Raw genomic sequence first — 25,550 nt, forward strand, 5'->3', positions numbered from 1 at the left:
GTATGATAGTGTTTATTTATGGTCATCCACTGTTGGATCCACTATCAAAAAGACCCCTTGGCTATGTAGACTTTTGAATGTGTTTTATACACACAAAGGGTGTTTATTTTCACTGAGTCAGTGGCAGCATGCTAAAACAGACATAACTGTTTGTGATGGGCTTAAGTGTATTATTCCTTCCTCCCCTCAGAAATCTAGATCATTAGTCCCTAGAGGCCTAATTTGTAACAAGCATGCCTCGCTTGATAGCAAAGATATTCTTGTTAGTCAGCTCTAACTCCAAAGTTACAATATTGTTTGTATTTCTCTTTCAGCTAGCAACACGTCCAACAAGCTCTAATGTACTAGTGCTGGATTTTTCCACTGGTTGGGGCTGCTCTCATGTTGAAGGGTGTGATACAAGATGGCTCCGACAGACATGGCCACCCAGTTTCTAGCTCCTAGCCAACTTTGCAGTATTTTTGTTGGTATTATTTCTTACAGTATTTGCTCAGAACATTTCTAGTACTATTACCTACTGTCATTCACCAGACATTCAACCTGGATCCTTTGTTTGAACTGCCAGAGGCAGCCCCATTCATCCCAGGTGAAACTCCTAAATGTCACCACCAGAGAAGTGTGATCCTAGTCAATCTCAGGAGGTGGGCATGCCACCCACCGCTTCTGAGTATATTACTCACTAACGTTCAGTCCCTGGACAATAAAGTAGATGAGCTCATGGGTGAGGATCTCCTTCCAGAGAGACATAAGGGACTGTAACATACTGTTTTACCGAATCGCGGCTCTCTGAATAAATTGTCCCTGTCCATACAACCAGAGGGGTTCATCGCGAGGACAGGAACAAAGAACTCTCCGGGAAACAGAGGTGGAGGAGTATGATTGGGCTAACTTACAGGAACTCAAGTCCTTTTGTTCTCCCGATCTGGAATACCTCGCCAGCAAATGTCGACTGCATTACCTCCAGAGAGTTTTTAACACAATAGTGCCCTCCAAGCTCATCACTAAGCTCAGGGCCTTGGGTCTGAACCCCTCCTTGTGTAACTGGGTTGTAAGACTTCCTGACTGTAGGCAATAAAATCTCTGTCACGCTGAATCTCAACATGGGGGCCCCAAAGGGGTGCGTGCTCAGTCCCCTCCTGTATACCCTGTTCATCCATGACTGTGTGGCCATGCACGTCTCCAACTCAATCATCAAGTTTGCTGATGACACAACAGCCTGATTACCAACAATGAGACAGCCTAAAGGGAGGAGGTGAGTGCCTTGGCGGAGTGGTGCCAGGAAAATAAACTCTCACTCAACGTCAACAAAATGAAGGAGCGATCATGGACTGCAGAGAAAGCATGCATCGACAGGGCCACAGTGGAGAGGGTTCCTTGCACACCACACTTCCTTGGACCTTTAATGTTCCCTTCACATGACAGTGTGGTGAAGAAGGCACAACGGTACCTCAGGAGGCTGAAAAATGTGGCTTGGGCCCCTAATACCCTTCTACAAATGCACCATTGAGACTTTCCCGTCGGGTTGTATCACCGCCTGGTATGGCGATTGCACGGTTTGCAACCGCAGGGCTCTTCAGAGGGTGATGCGGTCAGTCCAACGCATCATCGGCAGGAAATAATAGCCTGGAAGTGACTAAGGCATTCTGACAGCTCCTCAGAAGTAGTTTGGCACAAATCACTGTTGTGGGTTTCCTAGGCAACCTTGTTCTATGTTATCTATTATATTGAGTGGGTGGAATAATTAGCCTTTCAGAGGAGTACAATTGACCCTTTACTGTGCAACCAATCGCAGTGCTCCGATGGATAGCAACTGTTGTCGAGTCCAACACTTTCGGACAAACTCACACTTGAATTGCATGATAGCCAGTGAGTTTTCTTTAAAAAATGAACAGTTTAAATGACTTAATAATTGAAAGGTGCATCAAGAGCACTTTCTACTGTGATTCCTGAAATGCTGAGCCTGATGATGGAGGATTTTTCAAATCGAAAATTATACTTTCGTTACATTGCTTGTTAGCTCAGCTGGTTAACTAGCTCCCTCATTGAACAACAAATGTTGCTAACACTTGCTAGCTAGCAAGCTAATTAGCCACTTAATATAACTTTTCCCGAAATGTATGGTAGCTAGCCAAATCAGCAATGTTTTGAATACACCTCCAATCTGCTGTTGACATCAGGATATGATTTGAGAGCACTAGTTGGCTCCAAAAGATCATGCTTAAACACAGGTCTCGGAGTGAGAATGGTACACGTCGAGCTCTCAAACGAGTGATGCTCAAATCTAGCCTGAGCCTTTTGTAGTATCCTCCAAGCAGTCAGTGTTATCTTAACTCCTTTGTTTTGCCCACATGGTGAAGATGCTTCCTCTGAATTGTGGAAGGGTGCCCCAAGCACCACGCATCTCTTTCTGGGAAGATTAGGCATCTCTTGGCAGTTTGTCAATGGAATTCCTCGGAGCTAGCACTGTGGTACTTTAAAAGCAGCAGCTTTGTGTGGCAGTGTTCTGGACTCCATAGAGATGGCCTTGTTTAGCCCGTGAAAGAGTGAGTGTCCAAAACTTTAAAATGTTGCCTTCCAGCTGACGGAGTTGATGAAAAACATCAGATGCCCTTTAAACCCAGGAGATTGCAGTTTGCCGAGCACGTTCAAGCTAAGTGAAGGCATCATCTGCTCAGACATTGCCGATGTTCATTATTTTATCATTCACAGACTCTACTGTTTCCCACCGTAAACGCTTGCTCTTTTTCTCACATTCCTCTCCTGACCACTTATTCTTGAAAACCTCTGACAGCGATAAGGATCCTGATCATTATGTAACTGTCTGATTTGCTAATGATGACATGCTAATTTACTATGCTCAGTGTGTGAGGTGTGAGTGTTGGAGAAGGGAAGTTTACCTGCCTTCAAGCCTGCCTCTCATCTCCTTTCCCTGCCCTAGCCTGACCAGATGGTGCTGCCATTGTGCCACCGCTACCCTCGCTGAAGGGCTGCCAACGTGCCACCCCACACTTTAATATCAGGGATTTTTCTTCTAATGAAATTAGGGATGCACCATATATCGACAGTCGTGAAGAGGGCACGTACCTGGTTCCTACCTGGAACCAAAAAGGGTTCTCTTATGGGGACAGCCGAGGAACCATTGTAGGTTCTAGAAATCACTTTTTTTCCCTAAGAGTGTAGTTTTGAAGCCGAAAATCTGAATTATCTCGATCCCACTGGAAGGTTGGATTCACTGTGGATTTAGAAAGGTGAAAGGCCCTACAACCAAGAAAAAGAAGAAAACAAATCGTACATCTGAAAACCAAAGGTTCATTATGTTAAATTGACTGCAGTGTTCAGTGCCTTCAGAAAGTATTCACACCTCCTTGACTTTTTCCACATGTTGTTGTGTTACAGCTTGAATATAAAAAGGATTCAATTGAGGTTGTGTCAATGGCCTACACACAATACCCCATAATGCCAAAGTTGAATTATGTTTTAGGATTTTTTTCATTCTCATCAAGATACAACGTTTTGAAACACTGGGCCCTAGGACTAGGCTAGCCTACCTGAGCATGCATTATGTTGAGACAAGCAAACTGTTGCCTTGAGCCATGGAAGCTAATTGCGATAGTTTACTTGAAATGAATCCCAAAGACATGGGATTAGAAAATAAACCATCAGAAAAAGTATTATTGGCACATCCTGTATAATTTTCTGTTACATTTAGGCCTAGTTAACGTCAAGTTTTCCTTGGTGATGATGTCCTATGATCACTATGGAAGTGGATGTGGCCTATTGTCTGTGTATGGTTTCTCTTTGAATGGAGTCACGAGATTAACATTGTGAGGAATTTGTTTTGCATATCCATTTCCACTTTTGAGGAAATGCATGTGATTTACTGTGGGTGTGTGTTATGTGACATTGCCAGGATGCAGCAGACCCTTCTCGTGTTCTGTTCCTGGTTCTTTGGCCCTTTTTATTTGTCACTTCCTGTGTTTTATGTCCAGGGTTATTTTGACTTGCAGATTCTGGCCAGCTATCAAGTTTGTTTCCCCTGTGCATTCTCACCCACCAGCCTTATCTACGAGGCCTAGACGTATTCTGGACTGTTGAAATTGCATATGTGAAATCAAGTACTGCCATGTTAAATTAGCTTCTGTTCCACTTATAAACTAAGCCTATTCTGAATACTGATTTCTTTTTTTCAGAGGTAATTAATACAACTAGTTGATCCATTTGAATTTGGCAGTATCTGGACCTTACTAAGCACTATGAATGTGGTGGCTCACTTAGAAACGGAATATGCATTTGGTGGGGCTTTTAACTCAAACAGGTTCAGTGAGTCACTGGTGATTCTTTTCTGGTTCTTATCTTCAATGAGTTGGAAGTTTCATGTGACTGGTACATTGGAGATGCCGCCTAGAAAGTGTAAACCATGAGAACAATTAACGAGAACAATGCATCTAATCACCCTCTCCCTCCCTCAGGGTTCCACCTGATCCCGCGGCTGTCCAGCATCGTGCCCGAGTCCTGTCTGCTCATTGTGGTGGGCCTCCTGGTCGGTGGCCTCATCAAGCTGGCGGGCGAGGAGGTACCACCCGTGCTGGACTCCAACCTCTTCTTCCTGTGCCTCCTCCCCCCGATCATCCTGGATGCGGGCTACTTCCTGCCCATCCGGCCCTTCATGGAGAACATCGGCACCATCCTGATGTTTGCCGTGGTCGGCACCCTGTGGAACGCGTTCTTTGTAGGGGGTCTCCTCTACGCCGTGTGCCAGATCGAGGGAACATACCTGAGCCAGGTGGAGCTGCTGCCCTGCCTGCTGTTCGGGAGCATCATCTCGGCCGTGGACCCGGTGGCCGTGCTGGCTGTGTTTGAGGAGATCCACATCAACGAGCTGCTGCACATTCTGGTATTCGGAGAGTCGCTGCTCAATGATGCCGTCACTGTGGTGAGTGGATGGTGGATAGGGTGGTATTTAGTGTTATGCAGGGCAATACAGTACAATGCAATTCTAGTCAATCAATGAATGAATTACAGTACAATCATGTCAGGGTCACCCCCCGCCACCCAAAGATAATGCCATGCAGTACAATACTATACAGCACTATGCTATGCAGTACAATATAATTAAACCAAACTATATTTTCAAAAGTAGGCTACATTCGTCCTCCATATGAAGAGGACTCAGGTGTTAGTTGGCCTGTGATTGTGTTCTTATTTCTGTGGACAGGATATTGGTTTGGACTGGCACAAGAAATCAGAATAGCCTAGTACCAAATTAGCCCAATTTGAATTAGGCCTAGTCTTTTAGGAAAATCCCACCATACTTCTGTCACTGGATATTGACTTCATACCTTCTAGCTAACATTTAGCTCCTCGCCAGGGTCTGGTTGGTTAGGTTTTGGTGATTTGTGACCTTTGTACGAAAGCTGACCCAGTTTAGTGGGCCCCCAGTGCCCTAATCTATTTTCAATTATCTTCTCTCACGGCTTCCTTCTCTTTCCTCTGTTGAAACAGTTGTGAGATGGACCATCTCTCTCTCTTATGGGTTGGTCATTGAAAATATAAAGTTGATTTTTGAGTTTTTTTATTTTGCTGGTTGCGTCCTTGCGTGAAGGAGGCATCACATAAGCCTATTAAAAATACACTGCTGTAAGTTGCTTTGTATAAAGTCGTGTGCTGTGTGGCATATATTACGAGGCACAACGGTTCCTGTTGCTATATCGATGCTCTGCTGATTATACCCACACACGGGCTCTCTTGTTGATGGGACCAGTTCACTTAAAATAGTTTGGCCAAATTATCAGTGCCGAAAAAATCAGGGCCCCGGGAAAAAGTTCCCTGTTAGTTGTCGCATCCCACAGCCTGACAGACGCTATGATACCATTTATTACGTGCGTCTGTCCACGAGAGATTATGCAAAGTTCATCTTTTCGTTAGCGACTATACCAGAACGTTAGACCACAAAATGTCACTGGTTTATATGCCACTCAGCAGACACTTTTATCCACAGTACAGGGAGTGTATGCATTGTATTGTGGCCCCAGCGGGTATCAAACCCATGACCCTGGGGTGCTAGCACCATGCTTTTACCAACGGAATCCAAACAGGTTTATTTTCGATTGTCAAACCCCCCCCCCCCCCTCTAGGTCTTATACCACCTGTTTGAGGAGTACTCTGGCGCAGGTGAGGTAACGCCGATGGACGTGGTCCTCGGGGTCATCTGCTTCCTGATTGTGTCGCTGGGCGGCATCGCCGTGGGTGCCATCTACGGTATCCTGGCGGCCTTCACCTCCCGGTTCACCTCGCACACCCGCGTCATCGAGCCCCTCTTCATGTTCGTTTACAGCTACATGGCTTACCTCTCGGCGGAGATGTTCCACCTGTCTGGAATTATGGCGTAAGTAAGGGGTGAGGGGTGCGCACAGACAAGCAGGACCAGACAGACAGACAGACAGACGCACTCTCTCACACTCTCTCTCACTCACACACACACACACGATCTTCCTAGTGGCCAAGGTTTTTTGAGTTTCTCTCTGTCATAAATCATAGATATTGTTGATAATAAAAAAAGCTTTCCATGAGAGTAATAGTTAGGCTGAGGCTAAGTGGAGGTTTAGTGTTTACAATGCATTGACAGAGTGGCTGTGATACATGACCTTTTGAACCTGTCCGGCTGGTCCAGCAACACCATTGACTCTGTGTCTTATTCGTGCGTTATCTTCTACATTTCCTTGGAAAAAGATCTCTCTCATAAGTGTACACTGAATTAGATTCTTAGCTTCTTTTCATGACTAAATGGTCAAATACATGCAATGTAACCGGGTCTGTCCCAGCCAAGGACAGTTCTACGAGTTCTATCAAAATGGCAGTAACTCACCTACATGTCGTGACAGGCCAACGGATGTGCAGCCCAGAGCAGGGATACACAACGCTCAATATACAGCCCCCTGTCACACCTCTGGCCCATCGCCCTTCCTCTCCTCTCTTCCGCTTTCGTCTCCTGCTTTTTATAAAAGGTGGTGAATTATGGAATATGGATCATAAACATCGGTGCTGCTGATGAGTTGAGTTTCCCGTCGGCGGGTTTTACAGGAGCAATGGTAGGACAGTCTGTTCCCAGGCCTGTTGGTACTCCGTCCGTGCCAACCATCGTAAAGAGGAGTTGGATTAGTACATAGTGCTTTTTGTCCACTGCTTGTATATGAGATCTCTCCCCGGAGTGAAATTGGGCGGAAATGATGGACAAACAGCCGTGTCACTGAGGAGGGTTGACTCACGCTAGACACTCGGGATCCATACGTCCAATCACAGTGAGTCAGTGGTTAACTCATGGAGCAAGATGAGGAAATGGAGCCCTTGTTTCATAAGCTCTTACAGTATAGTTTCCAAAACAAACTATATCATTGTTGCAATGGCTCTACTGTATGTGAAATACTTTTTCTCTTATATACAGTATAGTTTTTGTTGACCTGTTTAGTTGATGTGACTACTTTCTATGCCATGTCAATGAAGTACTAGGCTATAACTTTGTCATTAACCTGCATGTAATGTAGCCTATAGTTACACTGTAGGTAGTTGGATTCATGTAGTAACACGGGGCCTCATTTATCAAAAGTGTGTGTGCGCACAAAAAAAAGACACTTAACCTTTTTTGCGCAGAGTTTTCCCTTTGTGGGAAAGTGTGCGTTTCTCCACGTACAGCTCAGACCAGCTTCTAATGGTTTATTAATTGTATAGGAAAAGGAAGTGTTTGATGCACGGGAATTATTATAATAGCAGTAGGCTAGTAGAAAACCGTGAAACGTAGGCCTAATGATGAAACTGACACAGTTGCCGTTGGCAAGGCGATCGCATGGCATCGTGTAGTCTTAACGTCTTTATCTTGTTATATAGGCCTTAGTCATTATCCTATGGCAGAACATGTCTCTCCTTTGCTGACGTGACTGGTTTATTCCTGCTACACAACAAATAGTAGACTACCGTTATCAGTTGCTCATTCAATAGCCAAGCGTGCTCGAAAGTAAATAGACCGGTAGCCTATTTGACAGTGTGTAGGCTACAGTGCTGTGCAACATCATAGCCTATATAATCTGAGCCTATACCAAGGCAGGAGATAGAAACACAATCATGTGTTGATAAACCAAATATTGAACAACAAGTCGTCTTGTGCATAGAAGTGTGGGCTATAGCATTTAGGCTACTTTTAATTAGTTTGATTGTCCTTGCAATCTTGCAGAATGCGTGGGCAGTGTTTGGCACTGGCTGTAGGCGGCACTGCAAAATATTCAAACATTCTGCCCACACCTCGACAGAAATGTGATCACAATTGCCATTGCGCTTTCTTTTAGAAACTATCATGGCCCAGTTCCAACATTTCCAAATCATACTGCAAATGAGGGTGTTTTTGTTACCATAAAAGGTGAATGGAGGGTGCTTTCCGGACGGGGTTGTAGGGCTCATTCACGAGCGCTCTAATTTATCAATAATAACATGCTTATAAATGTTGTCCCTGGTATAGTTATGTTAAGTATTATGTTTACCAATAGGTGGCAGGATTGTATTAGGGCTGGGAATTGCCGGGGACCTCACGATACGATATTATACTTAAGTGCCGATAAGATTTGTATTGCGATTCGATACGGCAATTGGATGTTCCAAACCTACTGCTCACTAAATGTCTGCTGCACAGAGAGAAGACTGGTCATCTCTGTATACCCGTCACATGACCCTCTGGTCGATGCTTATTTATAAAAACCCTCTTAGGCCTCACTCCCCCCTATCTGAGATATCTACTGCAGCCCTCATCCTCCACATACAACACCCGTTCTGCCAGTCACATTCTGTTAAAGGTCCCCAAAGCACACGCTCGTCTTTTCAGTTCGCTACAGCTAGCGACTGGAACGAGCTGCAACAAACACTCAAACTGGACAGTTTTATCTCACTCTTCCTTCGAAGACTCAATCATGGACTCTCTTACTGACAGTTGTGGCTGCTTTGTGTGATGTATTGCTGTATCTACCTTCTTGCCCTTTGTGCTGTTGTCTGTGCCCAATAATGTTTGTACCATGTTTTGTGCTGCTACCATGTTGTTATGTTGCATTGCTACCATGCTGTTGTCATGTGTTGCTGCCTTGTTAAGTTGTCTTAGGTCTCTCGTTATGTAGTGTGTTGTCTCTCTTGTTGTGATATGTGTTTTGTCCTATATTTATTTTGTATACTTTTTTTAAATCCCAGGCCCCTGTCCCTGTACGAGGCCTTTTGGTAGGCAGTCATTGTAAATAAGAATTTGTTCTTAACTGACTTGCCTAGTTAAATAAAGGTTAAATAAAAAAAGAGAGGGCATGAGAACTAGTTTTGAACAGTCAGGGAAATAGAAGTTCTAAAGACACGCTGGATCACCATTTGGTGCAAGTACAATTGACTAGTGCCATCTAATGCTACCTACAGTAACAGAAATCGATACTTGGAGTCAAATCTCGATATAATATCGTCCAAATATAATGTTGTGACGTGTAACTGTAACAATCCCCCCCACCCCATAATCATCCCATGTGTGTGTGTGTGTCTCACTCACTCACTCACTCACTCACTCACTCACTCACTCACACTCTCTCTCTCCAGGCTGATTGCGTGTGGCGCGGTGATGCGTCCCTACGTGGAGGCCAACATATCCCACAAGTCCCACACCACCGTCAAGTACTTCCTGAAGATGTGGAGCAGCGTGAGCGAGACCCTCATCTTTATCTTCCTGGGCGTGGCCACGGTGGCCGGGCCGCACGCCTGGAACTGGACCTTTGTCTCCGTCACCGTCATCCTTTGTCTGGTGTCACGTGTCATTGGTGAGTCGGACACGGACACCTTCTTCACGGTACTGTACCAGTCTCTACAAAAAAGATAGTGAGAGAAGTGACGTGACATTGCCTACCTTTCTCATAGTTTGTCATAATTTGATCAAGTTGTTTCAGTAGATGATGCGACACAGATTTTTTTTTACATTTTCAATTTGACAAGGGATAGTTATTCTTGGAGCCAGACTGAAATTCCAGTCACTACATTTCAGTTAGGTAATGAGGCAACTATTAGAGGAAGTGCCCCTTGTGACTTCCACTTGGTCCTCACATCGAGGAAGCCCCAGATGTCAATAGACTCGTCAGATACAAGTCCCTAAAAAAGGATATAATGAATATTTCCTCCAAGCATTATGTCATTTCTGCAGTTATAGATAGATTCAAAGCAGACCTCCATCTGACTTCACTTGCTAGTTTGAAACCTAGTGACTTGACATTGCACTTTTGGGGATGACCATTTTCTATTCTCACCAAACATCCTGTAGTTTCTGATTCTTATAATCTGCTAGTTTCACAATGTGTGTTCCAATGTAGTTTGTGGGCTCTACTCCTCTTTCTCAGAAGCTTTTGATCAATTTGGAAAGTGGATCCTTAACCTTTCTTAGGTTCTAATGAGGCTGGTATTGGCTGTGTGTAAGGAGGGAGCAAACATGGAGTCAATCAGATAAAAGGCCTTGAAGGTTGACTCACTTCTGTTCTCTCTCTCTCTCTCTCTCTCTCTCTCTCTCTCTCTCTCTCTCTCTCTCTCTCTCTCTCTCTCTCTCTCTCTCTCTCTCTCTCTCTCTCTCTCTCTCTCTCTCTCTCTCTCTCTCTCTCTCTCTCTCTCTCTCTCTCTCTCTCTCTCTCTCTCTCTCTCTCTCTCTCTCTCTCTCTCTCTCTCTCTCTCTCTCTCTCTCTCTCTCTCTCTCTCTCTCTCTCTCTCTCTCTCTCTCTCTCTCTCTCTCTCTCTCTCTCTCTCTCTCTCTCTCTCTCTCTCTCTCTCTCTCTCTCTCTCTCTCTCTCTCTCTCTCTCTCTCTCTCTCTCTCTCTCTCTCTCTCTCTCTCTCTCTCTCTCTCTCTCTCTCTCTCTCTCTCTCTCTCTCTCTCTCTCTCTCTCTCTCTCTCTCTCTCTCTCTCTCTCTCTCTCTCTCAGGCGTGGTGGGCCTTACCTTTATCATCAACAAGTTCCGCATCGTCAAGCTGACCACCAAGGACCAGTTCATTGTGGCCTACGGTGGCCTGCGAGGGGCCATCGCCTTCTCCCTGGGCTACCTGCTAGACAAGGACCTCTTCCCCATGAGGACCATGTTCCTCACCGCCATCATTACCGAAATCTTCTTCACCGTGTTTGTACAGGTGGGTACTGGGCCAGTCCATTAGTCTGGTCCCAGATCTGATTCGTGCTATCTAGGCACCTTGTCACGGCAATCACCGTAGGAGTTGGCAAGACGTTGCTCTCTTGTCCCTATTATATTTTAAGGCCTAAAGTGTTCAATTGTTTTCATGGTTTGTTTGAACCCATTGCTATGCTGGTGTGACAAAATGTCACTGCAGCTACTACTTTAAAGCGCACGCAAACACACACACACACACACACACACACACTGGAACGGACACACACACACAGTCCGTTTGAAGCTCCATGCGTCAGATATTCCCCAGTCCTGCTGAGCAAACTCATTTTACAGTGAAGATGTTGATGCATGCTGAAGTTCTAGGATGCTCGTCATCTGGCAGAGTATCCCCAAAATGGCAGCTACTAAAATAAAGCCTTCTATGAAATAAATGTCTTACTCATTTAAAAAAAATCAGTGCTGGCAGTCTGGGATGTTCTTAGCTGTAGACTAGGGGTTTCACCTGCAGTGGTGCGATTGCTGCAATAGGAAGGTGTGTTGTGAGTGGTGTTAGAATGTGTAAGTGCATGCATGTGTGTGTTTTGGAGTGTGTGCGTGCTAGCTAGCGTCCATATGTTTTTCTATGCATGTGTTTGGATTGGGTGTGTGCGTGCGTGCATGATGCTGGCAGGGGTATTATTTAAGGGCCAGAATCTGTTGTCATTCACTCAGGGTCTAATAGTTAACCAGATAACGTATCGTTCTCGCTCATAAGGAGATTAAGTCTAAAGCCTACGGACACACACACACACACACACACACGGACACACACGGACGGACGGACAGACACACACACACACGGACGGACAGACACACATGGACGGACGGACAGACACACACACACGGACGGACAGACACACACACACTGGAACGGACACGCACACACACACACACACACACGGACGGACGGACGGACGGACAGACACACACACACACACGGACGGACAGACACACACACACGGACGGACAGACACACGGACGGACGGACGGACGGACGGACAGACACACACGGACGGACAGACACACACACACACTGGAACGGACACACACGCACACACACACGCACACACACACACACACACACTGGAACGGACAGACACACACACACTGGAACGGACAGACACACACACACTGAAACGGACAGACACACACACACACACACTGGAGCGGACAGACACACACACACATACACACACACACACACACTGGAGCGGACAGACACACACACACTGGAGCGGACAGACACACACACACGGGAGCGGACAGACACACACACACACTGGAACGGACAGACACACACACACTGGAGCGGACAGACACACACACACACTGGAACGGACAGACACACACACAGTGGAACGGACAGACACGCACACACGCTGGAACGGACAGACACACACGCTGGAACGGACAGACACACACACACACTGGATTGGACAGACACACACACTGGAACGGACAGACACACACACACTGGAACGGACACACACACACACACTGGAACGGACAGACACACACACACACACACTGGAATGGACAGACACACACACACACACTGGAATGGACAGACACACACACACACTGGAAAGGACAGACACACACACACACTGGATTGGACAGACACACACACTGGAACGGACAGACACACACACACTGGAACGGACAGACACACACACACTGGAACGGACAGACACACACACACACTGGAACGGACAGACACACACACACACTGGAACGGACAGACACACACACACACTGGAACGGACAGATACACACACACACACTGGAACGGACAGATACACACACACACACACTGGAACGGACAGACACACACACACACTGGAACCGACAGACACACACACACACACACACACACACTGGAACGGAAACACACACACACACACACACTGGAACGGACAGACACACACACACACACACTGGAACGGACAGACACACACACACATACACACACACTGGAACGGACAGACACACACACACACACACACACTGGAACGGACAGACACACACACACACACACACACACACACACACAAGAACGGACACACACACACACGCTGGATCGGACAGACACACACACACACACACACTGGATCGGACAGACACACACACACACACTGGATCGGACAGACACACACACACACACTGGATCGGACAGACGCACACACACACACTGGATCGGACAAACGCACACACACACACTGGATCGGACAGACACACACGCACTGGATCGGACACACACACACACTGGATCGGACAAACACACACACACACACACACTGGATCGGACACACACACACACACACACACTGGATCGGACACACACACACACACACACACTGGAACGGACAGACACACACACACATACACACACACTGGAACGGACAGACACACACACACACACACACACTGGAACGGACAGACACACACACACACACACACACACACACACACACACACAAGAACGGACACACACACACACGCTGGATCGGACAGACACACACACACACACACACTGGATCGGACAGACACACACACACACACTGGATCGGACAGACACACACACACACACTGGATCGGACAGACGCACACACACACACACTGGATCGGACAAACGCACACACACACACTGGATCGGACAGACACACACGCACTGGATCGGACACACACACACACTGGATCGGACAAACACACACACACACACACACTGGATCGGACACACACACACACACACACACTGGATCGGACACACACACACACACACACACTGGATCGGACACACACACACACACACACTGGATCGGACACACACACACACACACTGGATCGGACACACACACACACACACACACACACACACACACACTGGATCGGACACACACACACACACACACACACACACTGGATCGGACACACACACACACACTGGATCGGACACACACACACACACACACACACACTGGATCGGACACACACACACACACACTGGATCGGACACACACACACACACACACACACACTGGATCGGACAGACACACACACACACACACACACACACACACACACACACTGGATCGGACAGACACACACACACACACACACACACACACTAGAACGGACACACACACACACACACACACACACACTGGAACGGACACACACACACACACTGGAACGGACAGACACACACACACACACACACACACACTGGAACGGACAGACACACACACACTGGAACGGACAGACACACACACACACACACACACACTGGAACGGACAGACACACACACACACACTGGAACGGACAGACACACACACACACACACACACTGGAACGGACAGACACACACACACTGGAACGGACAGACACACACACACACTGGAACTGACACACACACACACACACACACACACACTGGAACTGACAGACACACACACACACACACACACTGGAACTGACAGACACACACACACACACACTGGAACTGACACACACACACACACACTGGAACTGACAGACACACACACACACACACTGGAACTGACAGACACACACACACACACACACTGGAACTGACAGACACACACACACACACACACACTGGAACTGACAGACACACACACACACACACACACTGGAACTGACAGACACACACACACACACACTGGAACTGACAGACACACACACACACTGGAACTGACAGACACACACACACACTGGAACTGACAGACACACACACACACACTGGAACTGACAGACACACACACACACACACACACACACACACACACACACTGGAACTGACAGACACACACACACACACACTGGAACGGACAGACACACACACACACTGGAACGGACAGACACACACACACACACACACACACACACACACACACACACACACACTGGAACTGACAGACACACACACACACACACTGGAACGGACAGACACACACACACACTGGAACGGACAGACACACACACACACACACACTGGAACGGACAGACACACACACACACACTGGAACGGACAGACACACACACTGGAACGGACAGACACACACACACACACACTGGAACGGACAGACACACACACACTGGAACTGACAGACACACACACACACACACTGGAACTGACAGACACACACACACACACACACACACACTGGAACTGACAGACACACACACACACACTGGAACTGACAGACACACACACACACACACACACTGGAACTGACAGACACACACACACACACACACACACACACACACACACTGGAACGGACAGACACACACACACTGGAACAGGATACAAGAAATTGCTTGAACCAGTATGCCAAGTGGTATATTAACCAGCACTGATAATACCGTTTCCCAGCACGTCTCATTTAAATGCAAATGTCGCTTGACTGCTAAATTGTTTGAGAGAACATTGGATGCATTTTAGCATTTTATTTCCACCTGAGCTGCTGCATCGATCCAAGAGGAAAGTTTTTTTTTTTAGCAACTCCTGACAAACTCGGGGCGACCCTGATGTGTGGTGTGTGTGTGTGTGTGCGCGCGGCATGTTTTGGTACAACCTAAACAATATGCATTAGATCGCAAATCGCCTCAGTGTGAATGTGTGCATCTGCCCATAGCCAGTGCTTCTCTGTGCAGTGACTGAGGAAACGAACATGCACACGAATGAAAGGTATTGAAATGGACATCTACAGGCTTCTCTCGGGTCGCTGGTGTCGCGTAGTATTTAAAGATGGACATTTATCACTTGTTCTTTTGGATCTCAAATGGTACCTTTCTTCTCCTCCTCCCCTTCTCAGGGCATGACTATCAAACCCTTGGTGGACCTGTTGGCCGTGAAGAAGAAGCAGGAGGCCAAGCGCTCCATCAATGAGGAGATCCACACCCAGGTAACCTTTTAACCACCATCAACCCCCTCACATCCTGGCCTCTCCTTCTCTATCCCCTCCTCTGTAGCTGGACCACCCATCAGACAAGTCAATTTCCTGCTGGGGATATACGAGGTCTGGGCCCGTATCCGTAAAGCGTCTCATGGTAAGAGTGCTGATATTTTATGATCTAAATGGCAAAACTGATCCTAGATCTGCACTGCTACTCTGAGACACTTTATAAATACAGGCCCAACAGGCCCTGGTCAGGTTCTGAAATTCGCAGCACAAGAGCAAGAAACTCAATGAAGCTACACTGCAAGGCTGTCCTTGTTCACCGTAATTATCGAGCCAGCTTGCCGTTTTTAAAATGGGCTATTGCATTAATGGATTTGGTTATTTCAATCTGCGGGATGTCCATTTTGACTTTCAAATGCAGTATCTGTCCAGACTACAGTACTGTCATTACATGTTGAGTGCCAAATATTGCTCTGCCCTTCCCCCGTACTGGCCATTAATGGAATTATCTTCTGCTAATGTATTTTGTCTTGCTGACATTGCCTTGCTGAGGTTTTAATATTGGAAAGCAGCATTCCCCTGCTTCCTCTTAACTCGGACTAATTAAACTTCCTGCATTGTTCTATGGCTCCCAATGGACCATGCTCTCATTCTCCACTGTCTCCACCCACTCATCCACCCTGGTTGCCAGATTGGCAAGTAAAAACCCCTGCTTAGGCCTGGCTTCCTCTGATGCTACTGGTCATTCTCTCTCTGCCCTGGAGTGACCACTGAGCAGCACGGCACACCGTCTCTCGGTAGCTACTGTTGCTAATAATAGCCACAGAATAATGGCACGTACTGTACACACACACACACACACACACACAGAGTGTCTCTCTACGGGGCTCTGTTGGCTCTCTGGTGCACCGAAAGAGCGATGAGTCACCGGCGCTCTAGGCTAGATTCCCCGGTTACCAGCTTATAGCATCTTCCCCGCTGTAAATGGCAGTGATATAAAGTCAACCGAGCTGTTTTAGGACTCCTGGAATGCACCAGGAGTGGAGGAGTGCATCTTAGAGCCAGGTAGAGCCATGAGTCCCTCATGGTTTTAGTGTCAGCACCATTAGGTTTGTGGTCTCACAAATTGGTCAGTAGGTTGTTCGATGAATGGATATTTGAGGCTGCAGTTGTTTTACTCAATAATCTTTTGACTAATTGGCACCTGGGGCTGACCCTGACCTATTGTGTGTCACCTTGCCTGAGGCTTTCATTATAAAGTACTATTGCGAGAAATGGGAACGTTTTCTTCGACCACTGATAGAACTGATGCAGAAACTAATGTCAAGAAAATCCCTTCGCTGCACAAGAACATTGTTATGCGTGTCGATTTCGATGCAAATTTAAAATAAATTCAGTGGCACGACCAAAACTGCTTGTTCCCATAGCAACTCCGCATGTCAAACTGTCCCTGTGCAGAACTGTCACAGCGGTGGCCATAATCAAAATACAGGAACAGAATTGACCACCGACCGAACGTCATCTGCCAGTGCCTATTTCTCTGCTTCAATCTGTGAGTGTGATGGACATCACCTAGGCCTAATGCTCTCTCTATTGGCCAGATTGTGGCCAATTCATGTTGCAAGTGGGAGAATCTCCATGGGGAAATACTATTTAGGGGAAAATCCCCAAAATGACAAAATGGTGGTCTGTATGATGGGAAAATATACCTCTCTGTACTATTTACATGTAATAGAGACAGGAAAAAGTAGTAACAGATTAGGCTTGGTTACACTTTTAAAGTTTAAAAAAAAAAAAGCATTTCAAATATCTGTCCCTCTTGTTGGTTAGCGTAGATACAATATTTAGACGTAAACGTTGTTTTCTCCCCCTAGTTCCTGGACCACCTGCTGACTGGCATTGAGGACATCTGTGGACACTACGGCCATCACCACTGGAAAGACAAGTAGGTAGCAAAGGAAGGACTAAAGGGTCACGGTGACGAGCGCTGTGTATTTTATTTTCACTGTATAAAAACATTTGATTACCTCTTCAAGTTAAGACCCTTAACCTTTCCACTACACAGTCCAGTCATCTCGGCTTGTTGCCGATTTTCCTTCGGTTTGACTTGTGTTTTAACAGGGTTAACAAAGATTCTAAGGCTGACTCCGTAAACGTGGCGGTGATGCTGCGATCCCTCGGGCGCTGGCAGTGACAGCTAAGCACCTTAAGTGGATTATCTTTCAGAACAGATGGCTTTCTCCTTCAATGAAACCTTACCGAATCCAAGAATGTGATGGCAATCGTATAGCATCGCCATTCCTAACCGAGTGAACCTGAATCGTTTTGTGCATTTTCCTTCCCTATGCAGTATTTACCCACAACAGTATGGTGTTTGAACAGCCCTTGGGTATTCTATGTGGCAGTTATTCTCTCAAGAGAACCATGTATAAGATTTGCTCAGACGTCTCTGTATGCCGATTTATCACCTGGCAGTTGTCATATAGTTCAGATTCTGTTCCGGACAGACTAGAGCGTGGCGAGAACACCACGTCTAACTGGATCGATCTCTCTGGTGTAGAGTCCCTCCTTTTTAGAGCGTTATGATGAAAACACTGGGCTCATCCTATAGCGGTCCGTTTTCACAGTGTGTGTTCCTGCCAGAGGCAACACGGTCTCCCAGTGTTTTGCGTGTGTGTGTGTATGTGTGTGTGTGTGTTCTACTCATATTCAAGAACTTTTCATCAATGAACCTTTATAAGGTTTTAATGAGGCTGGTTATGGCTGTGTACTATGGAGGGAACAAGACATGGAGGCAATTGGATAAAAGGACTCGAAGGTTGACTTGTTTTCTCGTCTCTCCCCTTCAGGCTAAACCGCTTCAACAAGAAGTACATAAAGAAGTGCCTGATAGCGGGCGAGCGCTACAAGGAGCCGCAGCTCATCGCCTTCTACCACAAGATGGAGTTCAAGCAGGCCATCGAGCTGGTGGAGAGCGGCGGGGGCGTCAAGCTGCCCTCCGCCGTGCCCTCGCAGGTCTCCATGCAGTAAGTGCTACGCCCTCGTTCCTCCTCCAGCTCCCTTTTAAGCTCACCTGCGCTACACTTAATAGCCGTTTCCACATTGTCTGCGAGCGCCAGAGAGGTTTGAAAGTCAAGAGGCTGAACGATAAATGACTTCCTGTAAATAACTGGTATGGGAGAATGTGCCTGACTATTTCTCGTGGATGTTACAGGAAGTAATTGCCAAGTGAGTTAGAGCTTGGTAATGGTCAACAGCAACCATAGTTATCCATAGAGCCGCAGTCAATGTGTCTCTTGTTTTTCTCCGTCCTCTCTCCCAGGAACATCCAGCCCAAGAAGCTGCCGCCCCCTGTAGCAGAGCGGGCCCTGCCTCAGTTCACCAAGGGCCGTGAGGAGGAGATCAGGAAGATCCTCAGGAGTAACCTGCAGAAGACCCGCCAGAGGGTGAGCGCTGATCCAGGATCAGATTTACCCTCTTGCGGGGTAAGGGGTAGCATTAACATCTGAGGGGTAACATTAGGAGAGCAACTGCAAAGCTGATCTCAGATCTGTTTTTTTTTGGGGGGGGGGGGGGGGTGTATGCTCTCGGCTAGTAATGTAGGAATTCAGATGCTCACTCTGTTTGCAAAGAGAAGACAATTTGACGTGATATAATATATGCCATTTAGCAGAACCTTTTATCCATAGCGACTTAGTCATGCTTGCATACATTTTACATACATTGCTTCGTTTGTCATGTCCTCATTAGTATTGTCAAACGTAAAATCTCTTAAGATATTATAGTACTGAAGTAGTCGTGAGCCTGTATCGTTATGAACACAAGTGTGCATTGTTGCTGTGTGGTCCTAGACGAGACCTCCCTGTCCCGTGGTGTGAGTTGAATGAATGTGCTTTGTCTCTCCTTCCTCCCAGCTGCGCTCCTATAACAGATCCACTCTGGTGCCTGGAAAGTGTATTATCATTATTATTATGTGGTCCTAGCTCAATAGCATTCCTGTCCCATAGTGTGAGTTGAGTGTGTGTGTTGTCACTCCCTCCAGCTGCGCTCCTACAACAGACACACTCTGGTGGCCGATCCCTTCGAGGACGGATGGAACGACTTCCTCCTGAAGAAGCAGAGGTTGATCGAGCTAGAGAAGAAGGTAAAACCTGCAGACTCTCCTGGCCTGGTTAAACCAGGTTGAACGCTGTGTTCACCATTGTTGTGCTCACTTTATCACCTCATGGGCAAACGATACATGAAATAGATTGATACATGCAATCCTCCCAAAAGTTACTGGTCCAAACAGCCTACTCTCTGAAAGAGGGTGGATTAAGGATGGAAGCCCACGTGGCCAAACGCTGCTCCTTCGATCTGGTCAAAACATCTGTTCTTCTGGGTGAAACGATGAAATGTGGCAAAATCAGTTTTGGAAGCCATGCTAAGACTCCCCCAGACATAGAGAGAACTTCAACAGACAACCAGACACAAAGTTCTCTCACTACTCGCAGGAGTAAACTTTCTTTCTTTCTTCACATTAATTTAGCCTCTGATGGATTTAGTCAGTGTCCCACCCCCTCCATTCAATTAATTTGCCTGACACAATCAGTTCCTGATTCATTCATGCAGCCTTGTGGCCCGACGGCCAACTTGCAATGAATCAGTCTCTAATTATGTAATGAAAATGGAAGTAACATCTTGATTAAATAGAACTGATTTTAAAAAGGGCACTGTAGACTGAGGACTCTGCCGATCCCAGCAGAATGGTTCTATCTAGGAAATGAAGTAACATCTTGATTGAATAGAACTTTTTAAAGGGCACCGTAGAGTTGAGGAAAACGCTGATCCCGACACACCGGTAGACACAATTTAGTGACCTGTCAAACTTGAATGGCACTTTTGTCTTCAGGATGTGTCTTGGTTGGGCTTTATGATATTGTCAGTCATATTGTGTTGTATTGATTTGGTGTAGGCCTATTTAGTGTTTGGATGTATTGCTGTAATGCATTTCTTTCTGTATAGTAGACCTCACTAAAATCATTTCCATTTCAAATGGACAACGTATCATATTGTATCGTCAGTAATATGGATGTGTGGCACTATGCTTTAATCTAGAGTGACTGGCAGTCGCCGACATACAGTATCCACTACGTGTGTCTGATGTGGGAATCGAACCCACAACCCTTGTATATTGAAACGGTTGCTTGTGTGTGCCTGTGAACAGATGACAGAGATGAGTAACTACCTCACAGTCCCTGGCGCAATTCCCGACTCCCCCACCATGTGCAGAGCCAGACTGGCCTCAGGTGAGTCCATCCTACACCCACATCACGCTCTGACGCTCCCCTCTTACACTATTTTGCCAACCCTCTACCGTTACTGGTCTGGCACTGACATTTCTATTCAAATGGTCCTTTCCCGCATGGTTCCAGCAACTATGGTGGATGTGTAACCAGGTTAGCGTGGCTTAGTAGTGTGAATCAACAGTTGTTGCAAGGTTCCTTTTGAAGCAACAGGAAAGATGATGGAAGCAAACTTGTTCCGTCACAGACCTTTTGGGCACCGTTGCACTTTATCACTTGAAAAATATATTTTGATGTCGTTTTGAGTCGAAAGGAACCCGTTTACTTCACACGTAGTATACTTAGTTTGGCAAGATTGTACAGTTTGTAATGTTTAAGGGCTGTCAACGACGCTATCTGCAGAATGCACTATTATATTACGCTGTTATGCAGTAGGCTACTCCACCTTTTTTATGGTATTTCGACTGGAAATATGTTTGCATGTGTAAGCTGGCATGTAAAGCAGCATTGCGCTTGGTTTCATTGTAGGCAGTGGTTTCAAAGCTGAGAAGGGAGGGGCCAAAGTCATTCCAGGTATGTAGTACAGCTCTAGTGAGTGTAGAAGGCGGCTGTGGCGACCAATGGCCTCGGCTACAAACTTACTTGTATATGCATGTAAATGTTGCTCGCTTCTATTTGTCAATGCGATACCCATGATTCTAGCATACATTTGATTGACATGATCAGGTTACGGCACGATGCAGCTCCACAGTTGTGGTGTAATTGTCTGTTCATGATTGTGCATAAAAAAAAAGAATAATGTGAGTCTTTTTGTGAATGTGTATTGTATGTCTATTTTTGTTCGGGGAACAGTTGAATTATTTGTTCTAGTCAGGGTTGGCCAACCCTAGTCGTAGAGAGGCACAGTGTCTGAGCCTGCTGTTCTAGCCCAGCTCAGCACTAGCACACCTGCTTCGACTAAACAAGCCATGCCATGACGCGGTGGAACGTTCAGAAATGAAAGGTATTATATGGAACAAACATACACTTAACGTGTAGAATGGGAATGAGGTAAGCTCTATTCGTGACATTTCTATCTGCGACATTACACAGCGTTTGCTTCCTTAACGTGCGCTCGGGTTGGCCTCCCCTTTTTGGAGTAATGTACCGTGCGCTAACCCTTTCCTTGCCTGCCCCGCGCAGACCCCAACGCCTTCTACAACATCAAGGCGTCTTCAGACGGCGTCCCCACCATCCAGGTGGACCTGGCCTCCCCCCAGTCCCCGGACTCTGTCAACTTGCTGAACGAGTTCTCCAAGGAGGGTGCCACAGGCCAGGGCCTGGGTCAGAGGGAGGGTGCCACGGGCCTGGGTCAGAGGGAGGGGGCTGACCGGGATGAGGACCAAGGCCTGATGATGAAGCCGGCCGGGAAAGGGGAGAAGGGAGAGGAAGAGGGGGGCAACAAGAACCCAGGGCTGATGAGGTGTCTGAGTGACCCGGGACCCAGTAATGAGGACGAGGAGGATGAACCATTCCTTCCCTAAAAAAAACAACTAGCTCCTCCCATTGTGAGGAATAGGGAGGGGCCTGGTTGTAGCGGCTCCTCCCCATGAGTGGGGCACTACAGGGGAAAGGTCCACCTCCTCTCACTCCACCACCACCTCATTTGAGTTTGCTATCCCATTGGTTGAGGAACCAATAAAGCCAAAACTGTTAAGAAAGGACTTGGGACATAACTTGATTTATGAACCAAAAGAGAAAAGGAGACTAAATAGCCATCTTTTTTTCAATAGTTGTCATTGCTCTTTTTTCATTGTTTAAGTGATAGGAAGGCAGTCGCCACCTTGGGTGATCTTGGGCTTGGTGAGAATTATCCCGAGAGACAGGGGAACATAATTATGCGTTACCAAAGGGTTGGACTGGTTTAGTCACAGACAATGTTCCACATTTTGTCTTCATAACGTTTACGATCGTTCTTCTACTTTCAAGAAAAATTGGCCTCATTTTTTTTTTGGTCAGACAGAGTAAACCCCTTTTCACTAGGTGCATTGTATCACACAATTAACCTCTTAAACGGCATGTTTTTAATTTCAGGGTTGATACGAGGCTGTTGTTTATGTGGTCATCGTTTGTCCTTCAGTTGGTCAGGGTTCTACGTGGTGTACTCGGTGCTGTACACTGGATGTACTTCACACTGGATGTTTTCACTGTGCTAAACTCGACAGACCTCTTCACCAACTCGCCTATGGAGACCCTAAGTCTAAGGAATGTGTCAAGCGCCACACTTGGAAATGTTGCATCGCCGTTTCAAGCGTCGCCTCTCTATTTTAAACGAACATACAAAATCGGCAGCATGGCTGAGATGTGTATGCTGTGCAGTAGAAGATTATTTACATAAAAGAAGGATTGTGATGCAACACCAAGAGATTTGTTGATCTTGAATGGACTTCACTCCCCTATATAAGCCAATCCCTAAAATCACACCAAATACTGTAATACTCCTGACACCCAGCCAAAAAAACTGTTTTGGGTTCAAATAATTTACAAAGACAAATTTGTATGTGCACTGTAGTGGACATAAAGAAAAAGTTGATAGTAAATATGAAAAATGTATATTACAGTAAATGGGTACAGTAGGTAAACATAGTTGCCACATCCTGATGTCTACTACAGAGGGCATTTATAAATGAGCTCTTATTTAGCTCGTATTGAATTTGGAAAAGAATGGTTACACTTCTCTGAAAACCATCCACATTCTTTAAGATATTTACTAGAAGGAATTTGAATTCAAACTCACAAAAATTACAATTACACAAATACATACACTTACCTTCATACCACAGCATATGCTAATTGTGTTGGCAGCCATTTTGAAAATCCAGGAAGAGAACGTTATCTAGGCCACACCCCCACTCATGTGATATCATTGGATAAACCCAGAATGTCCTACATCAGGACTTAACGCAGTGGCATGTCAAAGAGAGTGAAGAAAAATGAATTGTTGGGTCTCAGGAGGATATGTTGCAAGTTCCCTTTAAGAAAAGGCTCTAGTATGGGCCATTTCAGAACCATTTTGTGGCGTTTTCTCCATATTCTCTTGTCGGTAGTCGCATCTTACAATTCATGTTGCATCTTATGGCTCTGATCTATTGTTCTTTTCTCACTTTGCACCTTATTCACATCAAGTATTTTAGACATTTTTAAAAGACCCTGTTGCCGGTTTAATGTTCCTCATTTGGTTTTTAGCGCTCCCCTTTTGAAAATGTAGTGTTCCATAGTCATTTTGGAGTTTTAGGAATCACTGTGAAGGATATGAGGTGTGGGTGGACTGAACGGTTCTTTGTCGTCTAACCACCTCAATGGCCCAGAATATATATTTACGCGTCCACCATCACAGGTATGTTGACTTTGTCAATCCACAACAGACACAATCATGACACGCGGGTTAAAATATCAAAACCAACGATGTTAATTTGGGGCAGGTCGAAACACATGAAACATTCATAGACATTTAGCCAGCTAGCTTTTGCTAGCTAGTTTATCCTAGGAGATGGACATCGGGTTGATATTTTACCTGACATGCATACGGTCCGATTATTAGCTGGTTCTTTGTAGAATTTTGACCTGGAGTCAAAATCGTGCTTCTCTACTCCGATTAATTCACAGGTAAAAAGGGAAACCTAGTTAGTCTTTAGGTCGTTATCTCTAGTTAGCCTCTCCTCGTTTTGTCTTTCAAGCGTTCGCGTGGGTTTGTATCTTCCTGATATCCAATAAGGAGGGGACTTGCAGTGCGACCAATGGAACCAAGTTCCATTTTAGCGCTTGGCTACGCAGACGCTTGGTCACATACGCGAGCACCAAATGCCCGATGAGGTTTGCATGTTATTTAAAATGCTGGCCTGGAGATACAGGCATGGGCAGAAGTAGCAGTTCAATGCAGTATATTGGTGTGAAATGTGTATAGCGATATATTGATTATAACCATTTAATTGAACGATGCCCTTTTAAAGCATATGCCATGATGTGATCTTGTCAATGCAAACGAAGAGGTCATCACCGGCTAGCTAGTTGTAAGCAAATTCACATCTGAACGCAAGAGCCAACACCTATTCTGCTCGCACAACAGCGTAAGGCTAATCTAGGGTTTC

At 46.1% G+C, this 25,550-nt stretch overlaps 1 protein-coding gene across 1 annotated transcript in view; it reads left to right on the plus strand.

Annotated features, from left to right (window-relative positions):
* The window catches only part of LOC110488849 (Na(+)/H(+) exchanger beta), a 43,729-nt gene extending 19,525 nt beyond the window's left edge, over positions 1–24,204 (plus strand). The window contains exons 2-12 of the mRNA XM_036947374.2: positions 4,470–4,933; positions 6,135–6,385; positions 9,610–9,827; positions 10,969–11,171; positions 16,052–16,141; positions 18,013–18,083; positions 18,988–19,164; positions 19,461–19,584; positions 20,181–20,282; positions 21,345–21,426; positions 22,606–24,204. Coding sequence (XP_036803269.2) covers positions 4,470–4,933; positions 6,135–6,385; positions 9,610–9,827; positions 10,969–11,171; positions 16,052–16,141; positions 18,013–18,083; positions 18,988–19,164; positions 19,461–19,584; positions 20,181–20,282; positions 21,345–21,426; positions 22,606–22,946 — 2,123 coding nt within the window. The 3' untranslated portion in view covers positions 22,947–24,204. The remainder of the gene's footprint in view (positions 1–4,469; positions 4,934–6,134; positions 6,386–9,609; positions 9,828–10,968; positions 11,172–16,051; positions 16,142–18,012; positions 18,084–18,987; positions 19,165–19,460; positions 19,585–20,180; positions 20,283–21,344; positions 21,427–22,605) is intronic.
* The last annotated feature ends 1,346 nt before the right edge of the window (positions 24,205–25,550 follow it).

The sequence above is a fragment of the Oncorhynchus mykiss genome, chromosome 2 (genome assembly GCF_057628025.1).
Source record: "Oncorhynchus mykiss isolate SJ-2025 chromosome 2, ASM5762802v1, whole genome shotgun sequence".
In the NCBI taxonomy this organism is placed as follows: Eukaryota; Metazoa; Chordata; class Actinopteri; order Salmoniformes; family Salmonidae; genus Oncorhynchus; species Oncorhynchus mykiss.